Raw genomic sequence first — 8,424 nt, 5'->3', positions numbered from 1 at the left:
CTGTAACTGCTTTTAGAGTCAGTAACAGCTCGGAGAAGACAGGCGAGTTTATTAGCGTCTTGCGGTTTTCTCAAACTCTTATTTCTGGTGACATTTTTTCGCGTTCAATCTTAGCGTTACACGTTTGCTAAACAGCAAAGCATCGAGGATGGTTTCTTTCGAGGTAAGAACAAATTTCCATTCGATGTGAGACGACACGTATAGTTTTGTATGTTCGCTCGTTTGTAAAAAGGTCAAGATATTTTTTGTTGTAGATAGTACAACTGTACGTTCATTTTGTTAAGCATTATTATATTTCTGTCAGATTTATTTTGTTATGCTTTGTGTACATACTATAGTACAACGCTTATAGCTGAAATACATTTCAAAATAATCACAAATCGGCTGTTTTTCGACATGTAATGAATATGTAACACTGTACTGTGCGTGTATATAGCAGCACATATATGAAGACACAGATAAAAAACTATTTTCTTTGCTTCATGTTAGTAAATATACGTATGCCTACAGTAAAAGCAGTGTAATTCTTTGTTACTTGTAATCTGTCATACTGCCATGTTGGTCGGAACTGCACCCAAGTTTTTCACCTACTGTTGCACCCGTGTATATGGTTGAGTGACAAAAAAGGGATTTGATTTTGATTCGATTTGAACTATCATTGTAGTATATTTACTGTATATATATCGCTGCTGTCCAGCTGAAACCTTGTATCTCCATATTTTGTGTTTTTATTTTTTGCCATAAATCATTCTTATTAGTCACCCTTTGCTTGTCACTGGGTTTTGCAAATATCTAACCAATAAAAGTATTCAAAATTGTTTGTCAACTTTGACAACAGTGTTTTTACTCATTTAAAAAGTTCAATGTTTTTTGGACACAAGGTTTCGGAATAACAGCAATGATATAGTTATTTACTTTTCTGTGCTCGTCTGCTCAGGTACCATATACTTGTCTTGGAGCATCCTCTGCTCAGTCATTCCTGCAACACACTAAATTCGCGGAGCCTCAACCACCGGTGACCATGCATGACATCTGCTCTGCGGTTTCCAAAAAGTATGTTGAATTCCTTTGCATAAAATACAGACAAGCAGTCCAAAGTTTAGCCACCAACATCATTAAAAATCCATTTACTTCTTTTCAGGGCTCGCGAAACAGTCAAGAGAACCCTTAAGGAAAAGCACATTTCCCAGACTGAAATGTGTGATCGGGTTCAGTGGACGATCGAGTGGTTGAAAATGGTCTGCATCACCGTGGTCCTTCCTGCTCTCTTCGTCTGCCTGAAAGAGGAGCAGATGACTAAGATAATCAAAGGAATATCAACTGAATTGACCAACGACCAACCGCAGAAGTCCACTAAGGTGGCAAGCCTGATTGGAGAGTGCATTTTTGTTACCATGATGCAATGCCTGCGTAACAAAATGTCCTACTTCATGTCAGAAGCCAAATGCTCTCTGGAAAACGTGATGACTTCAGAACACAGCATAGAGATGATTCTTATGTTTAAGAAGGATTTGATCAACTGCGTCTACCTGGAACTTCTCGCTAATGGCATGGGCAAGAATTTTCCTGTCGACGATATGGAAAACAACTCGCAGGCCCGACCTTTCAAATTACGCTGGGAATTTTTCATGTCTGTGCTTCATTACTTCTGTCAGTGGGCATCATGGCATCACATGGAGTCGTTCCTGGAGTTGCCACACACCCTTCAAGATGATTTAGGAGGCTCTATGACGAAAGCGGAGAGGACAACTTTGAATGTCCTCACCAAAAAATTGACCGACACCGTTACCGACATGATAGGCGAAGCCACCGAACATCCATTCTGGGTGGCTGAGATGATGAAACAAGGTATAACACACAAAATGACTCACCTGGCATCAATTTTTATAGACGGTTGTAGTAATCGTTGTTGATTGATGTTTTTGCTTTAGGTTCGGCATCACTTACTAATGATGCTGACGTTGAGTCCAGTTGCTCTGAGGAGACTCCAGATTCTGAGGTGTTCAGCCCAAGTACTAAAACCGAGACAACAGGTGGACCGGTATGTTTACTGACATTTATTTCTGTCAAATATTTTAAGCATATTTATAGCTGCCATGTGTACATACTGTACATACATACATACTTATAGGGCTGTGCGATTTGGGGAAAATATCTAATTGCGATTTTTTTGACAAACATTGCGATTGCGATTTGATTTGCGATTTTAACTTTTCTAATTCAAGCTTCAGCTCAATATTGTTGTGTGGAGCACAATATGGGTATAGTTACCCTGCTGAAAGAAAACAACAACAAAAAACATTACAGAAATTTTAATTGTTTCCATAAAACCATTACAAAATTCATTTTTGTAGTGTGTTTTTGGGCATTATTCAAATATTGGTTCCCAACTTCCAGATTACATCACACCAATAGAATCCAAATACCAGTGTACACTATTATAGTTTCCATTAAAACAAATACAACTCCCATTCTAACCCTTAAATCCATAACATTTTCTATTGTGTTAGTGAATTATTAAAATAGTTCATAGGTTACATAGGCTGATTTATAATTTAAGTATGTGGGATTTTTTAAAACAAGTTGAAAATGTGCTGAATGTTTAATTTCATCCAAGTGAAATTAGCAAAACAGTTAGATAGAATTTACATTTGTTTGAAACGCGGAGATAGGCGTGAGTTGACACAGGGTGCGCGCGTGCGTCAAGCCTCGTCCATATTGCCAGATGCCCGTGTGGAGCCGGACTGAAGTACTATAAACGTCATTACGAAACAGGCTGTGTGTGCGCGTCAAGTTTAAACGGCTCGTCCGCGAGTATGACACAGGCTGTGTGTGCGCGTCAAGTTTAAACGGCTCGTCCGTGAGACGTGCGAGTATGACACAGGCTGTGTGTGCGCATCAGGTTTAAACGGCTCGTCCGCGAGACGCGGCGAAGTGTCGAGTGTGTGCAGGCTGTGTGTGCGGTCTTCTGAATTGGACGGTTCTTTAGTATTTATTTGCCTAATATGATCGATCTGACTCTGCAGATGCCATAATAACACACTCTCTCTCTCTCCTGCCTTATGTTTTTTTTTTTTAATGTCGGACGTTTACGCAGTTGGCTAGGGCAGTGCTGATAGGCATAACAGAGGTGCGCTCACTCAGTTGGTTAGCAAGAATGCCACTCAAAGCGGGCTTGGAACAGACGCGTTTCTTATTTTTCACATCGCTTCCACATCGCAGACTCTTGCGATTAGCAAATCGCAACGTCTCACATCGCGATTCGATTTCGATTAATCGTTCAGCCCTACATACTTATCACTTCAATTGATTTCAAAATATGTAATGAGTACGTGACACTGTACTATGTGTATAGGGCAGCACATTTATGAAGACACAAATAAAAAAGTGCTTTCTTTGTTTCATGTTAGCAAATATTCATATATGTAAACAGCATATACAGTAACTATCATTATAGTATGTTCATATATGGTCATTTACTCTTTTGTGCTCGTCTGCTCAGGTACCATATAATCCTCGTGGAGCATCCACTGCCCAGTCATTCATGAAACACAATAGATTCACAGAGCCTCAGCCACCGGTGACCATGGATGACATCTGCTCTGTGGTCCCCAAAAAGTATGTTGAATTCCTTTGCATAAAATGTCAAGCAGTCAAAAGTTCACCCACCAACAGCATTAAAAACATGCTTTCCTTTGTTTCAGGGCTTACAAAAGAATCAAAACATCCCTTAAAGAAAAGCACATTTCCAAGACCGAAATGTGTGATAGGGTTCAGTGGACGATAGAGTGGCTAAAAATGGTCTGCATCAATATCGTCCTACCTGCTGTCTTTGTCTGCCTGAAAGAAGAGCGCATGACTAAGAACGCCAAAGGAGGACAGATCTTCTACAAGTCCACTAAGGAGGCAAGCCTGATTGGAGAGAGCATTTGGCTTCCGGTAAGATGGAGGAAATTTTGTTTCGCAAGCACCGCATCACGGAGACAAAAATGCTCTCTCCAATCAGGCTTGCCTCCTTAGTGGACTTGTAGAAGATCTGTCCTCCTTTGGCGTTCTTAGTCATGCGCTCTTCTTTCAGGCAGACAAAGACAGCAGGTAGGACGATATTGATGCAGACCATTTTTAGCCACTCTATCGTCCACTGAACCCTATCACACATTTCGGTCTTGGAAATGTGCTTTTCTTTAAGGGATGTTTTGATTCTTTTGTAAGCCCTGAAACAAAGGAAAGCATGTTTTTAATGCTGTTGGTGGGTGAACTTTTGACTGCTTGACATTTTATGCAAAGGAATTCAACATACTTTTTGGGGACCACAGAGCAGATGTCATCCATGGTCACCGGTGGCTGAGGCTCTGTGAATCTATTGTGTTTCATGAATGACTGGGCAGTGGATGCTCCACGAGGATTATATGGTACCTGAGCAGACGAGCACAAAAGAGTAAATGACCATATATGAACATACTATAATGATAGTTACTGTATATGCTGTTTACATATATGAATATTTGCTAACATGAAACAAAGAAAGCACTTTTTTATTTGTGTCTTCATAAATGTGCTGCCCTATACACATAGTACAGTGTCACGTACTCATTACATATTTTGAAATCAATTGAAGTGATAAGTATGTAGGGCTGAACGATTAATCGAAATCGAATCGCGATGTGAGACGTTGCGATTTGCTAATCGCAAGAGTCTGCGATGTGGAAGCGATGTGAAAAATAAGAAACGCGTCTGTTCCAAGCCCGCTTTGAGTGGCATTCTTGCTAACCAACTGAGTGAGCGCACCTCTGTTATGCCTATCAGCACTGCCCTAGCCAACTGCGTAAACGTCCGACATTAAAAAAAAAAAACATAAGGCAGGAGAGAGAGAGAGTGTGTTATTATGGCATCTGCAGAGTCAGATCGATCATATTAGGCAAATAAATACTAAAGAACCGTCCAATTCAGAAGACCGCACACACAGCCTGCACACACTCGACACTTCGCCGCGTCTCGCGGACGAGCCGTTTAAACCTGATGCGCACACACAGCCTGTGTCATACTCGCACGTCTCACGGACGAGCCGTTTAAACTTGACGCGCACACACAGCCTGTGTCATACTCGCGGACGAGCCGTTTAAACTTGACGCGCACACACAGCCTGTTTCGTAATGACGTTTATAGTACTTCAGTCCGGCTCCACACGGGCATCTGGCAATATGGACGAGGCTTGACGCACGCGCGCACCCTGTGTCAACTCACGCCTATCTCCGCGTTTCAAACAAATGTAAATTCTATCTAACTGTTTTGCTAATTTCACTTGGATGAAATTAAACATTCAGCACATTTTCAACTTGTTTTAAAAAATCCCACATACTTAAATTATAAATCAGCCTATGTAACCTATGAACTATTTTAATAATTCACTAACACAATAGAAAATGTTATGGATTTAAGGGTTAGAATGGGAGTTGTATTTGTTTTAATGGAAACTATAATAGTGTACACTGGTATTTGGATTCTATTGGTGTGATGTAATCTGGAAGTTGGGAACCAATATTTGAATAATGCCCAAAAACACACTACAAAAATGAATTTTGTAATGGTTTTATGGAAACAATTAAAATTTCTGTAATGTTTTTTGTTGTTGTTTTCTTTCAGCAGGGTAACTATACCCATATTGTGCTCCACACAACAATATTGAGCTGAAGCTTGAATTAGAAAAGTTAAAATCGCAAATCAAATCGCAATCGCAATGTTTGTCAAAAAAATCGCAATTAGATATTTTCCCCAAATCGCACAGCCCTATAAGTATGTATGTATGTACAGTATGTACACATGGCAGCTATAAATATGCTTAAAATATTTGACAGAAATAAATGTCAGTAAACATACCGGTCCACCTGTTGTCTCGGTTTTAGTACTTGGGCTGAACACCTCAGAATCTGGAGTCTCCTCAGAGCAACTGGACTCAACGTCAGCATCATTAGTAAGTGATGCCGAACCTAAAGCAAAAACATCAATCAACAACGATTACTACAACCGTCTATAAAAATTGATGCCAGGTGAGTCATTTTGTGTGTTATACCTTGTTTCATCATCTCAGCCACCCAGAATGGATGTTCGGTGGCTTCGCCTATCATGTCGGTAACGGTGTCGGTCAATTTTTTGGTGAGGACATTCAAAGTTGTCCTCTCCGCTTTCGTCATAGAGCCTCCTAAATCATCTTGAAGGGTGTGTGGCAACTCCAGGAACGACTCCATGTGATGCCATGATGCCCACTGACAGAAGTAATGAAGCACAGACATGAAAAATTCCCAGCGTAATTTGAAAGGTCGGGCCTGCGAGTTGTTTTCCATATCGTCGACAGGAAAATTCTTGCCCATGCCATTAGCGAGAAGTTCCAGGTAGACGCAGTTGATCAAATCCTTCTTAAACATAAGAATCATCTCTATGCTGTGTTCTGAAGTCATCACGTTTTCCAGAGAGCATTTGGCTTCTGACATGAAGTAGGACATTTTGTTACGCAGGCATTGCATCATGGTAACAAAAATGCACTCTCCAATCAGGCTTGCCACCTTAGTGGACTTCTGCGGTTGGTCGTTGGTCAATTCAGTTGATATTCCTTTGATTATCTTAGTCATCTGCTCCTCTTTCAGGCAGACGAAGAGAGCAGGAAGGACCACGGTGATGCAGACCATTTTCAACCACTCGATCGTCCACTGAACCCGATCACACATTTCAGTCTGGGAAATGTGCTTTTCCTTAAGGGTTCTCTTGACTGTTTCGCGAGCCCTGAAAAGAAGTAAATGGATTTTTAATGATGTTGGTGGCTAAACTTTGGACTGCTTGTCTGTATTTTATGCAAAGGAATTCAACATACTTTTTGGAAACCGCAGAGCAGATGTCATGCATGGTCACCGGTGGTTGAGGCTCCGCGAATTTAGTGTGTTGCAGGAATGACTGAGCAGAGGATGCTCCAAGACAAGTATATGGTACCTGAGCAGACGAGCACAGAAAAGTAAATAACTATATCATTGCTGTTATTCCGAAACCTTGTGTCCAAAAAACTTTGTACTTTTTAAATGAGTAAAAACACTGTTGTCAAAGTTGACAAACAATTTTGAATACTTTTATTGGTTAGATATTTGCAAAACCCAGTGACAAGCAAAGGGTGACTAATAAGAATGATTTATGGCAAAAAATAAAAACACAAAATATGGAGATACAAGGTTTCAGCTGGACAGCAGCGATATATATACAGTAAATTTACTACAATGATAGTTCAAATCGAATCAAAATCAAATCCCTTTTTTGTCACTCAACCATATACACGGGTGCAACAGTAGGTGAAAAACTTGGGTGCAGTTCCGACCAACATGGCAGTATGACAGATTACAAGTAACAAAGAATTACACTGCTTTTACTGTAGGCATACGTATATTTACTAACATGAAGCAAAGAAAATAGTTTTTTATCTGTGTCTTCATATATGTGCTGCTATATACACGCACAGTACAGTGTTACATATTCATTACATGTCGAAAAACAGCCGATTTGTGATTATTTTGAAATGTATTTCAGCTATAAGCGTTGTACTATAGTATGTACACAAAGCATAACAAAATAAATCTGACAGAAATATAATAATGCTTAACAAAATGAACGTACAGTTGTACTATCTACAACAAAAAATATCTTGACCTTTTTACAAACGAGCGAACATACAAAACTATACGTGTCGTCTCACATCGAATGGAAATTTGTTCTTACCTCGAAAGAAACCATCCTCGATGCTTTGCTGTTTAGCAAACGTGTAACGCTAAGATTGAACGCGAAAAAATGTCACCAGAAATAAGAGTTTGAGAAAACCGCAAGACGCTAATAAACTCGCCTGTCTTCTCCGAGCTGTTACTGACTCTAAAAGCAGTTACAGCTGAGGCGTCTCTTAGAAGCGTCTCTCATTATGACGTCGGTGATTTTATCTACTGTATAAAAGCGTGGCTTGACGAAGAAAGCTAGACTTTTTTCACTCATCAAAATTGAACATTTACAGATGGTTTCATCGGACGCGCGCGCTGGCCCAAAGTTAACGGTCGGTGTTCGGTTGTAATGTAAACAGGACTGCCAACTCTCACGCCGACTCGCAATTTCTCACGTTCTCACCCCGCACATCTATTTCCTCACACAGGGTCGCACCCGCCATTTTGTCTGTGGTGTGTAATAAAATAAAAAGCTTTATTTAGGTGCTGCAAACTTTTTTTTTTACATCTCAGGGGTACAATAGTATCTGAAACTGCGGCTGCGGTCTAGCAGTTGACCTCAATGTCAAAATAAGGTGGCCAATTAAATGTTAGAGTTACCGTTTAGAGAACCGAGCAGTGACCAATCAATTCAAAGAAGACATTTTAGATTCAGAGTGCAACGCACTCGACGTATGTG

At 40.3% G+C, this 8,424-nt stretch overlaps 1 protein-coding gene across 1 annotated transcript; it reads right to left on the bottom strand.

Moving 5' to 3' along the window:
* Positions 1–3,898: 3,898 nt before the first annotated feature.
* On the bottom strand, positions 3,899–8,188 carry LOC130550907 (uncharacterized). The gene is made up of 7 exons (XM_057328436.1): positions 8,141–8,188; positions 7,733–7,804; positions 6,866–6,981; positions 6,071–6,777; positions 5,878–5,987; positions 4,301–4,416; positions 3,899–4,214 (listed from the first exon to the last, which is right to left on the bottom strand). Exons 1-7 carry the CDS (start codon positions 8,186–8,188, stop codon positions 3,899–3,901), a joined length of 1,485 nt encoding a protein of 494 aa, XP_057184419.1.
* Positions 8,189–8,424: the final 236 nt, after the last annotated feature.

Source organism: Triplophysa rosa, unplaced genomic scaffold (assembly GCF_024868665.1).
Source record: "Triplophysa rosa unplaced genomic scaffold, Trosa_1v2 scaffold478, whole genome shotgun sequence".
Taxonomy (NCBI): Eukaryota; Metazoa; Chordata; class Actinopteri; order Cypriniformes; family Nemacheilidae; genus Triplophysa; species Triplophysa rosa.
This window is presented reverse-complemented; position numbering and strand designations above follow the sequence as displayed.

Excerpts from the sequence above, each read along its gene's own strand:
- LOC130550907 (XM_057328436.1), bottom strand. The coding sequence starts at position 8,188 with ATGGCGGGTGCGACCCTGTGTGAGGAAATAGATGTGCGGGGTGAGAAC. Across the intron at positions 6,982-7,732 it reads AGAACAAATTTCCATTCGAT|GTACCATATACTTGTCTTGG; the intron begins GTGAGACGACAC and ends TCGTCTGCTCAG. Across the intron at positions 4,417-5,877 it reads CCGAGACAACAGGTGGACCG|GTACCATATAATCCTCGTGG; the intron begins GTATGTTTACTG and ends TCGTCTGCTCAG.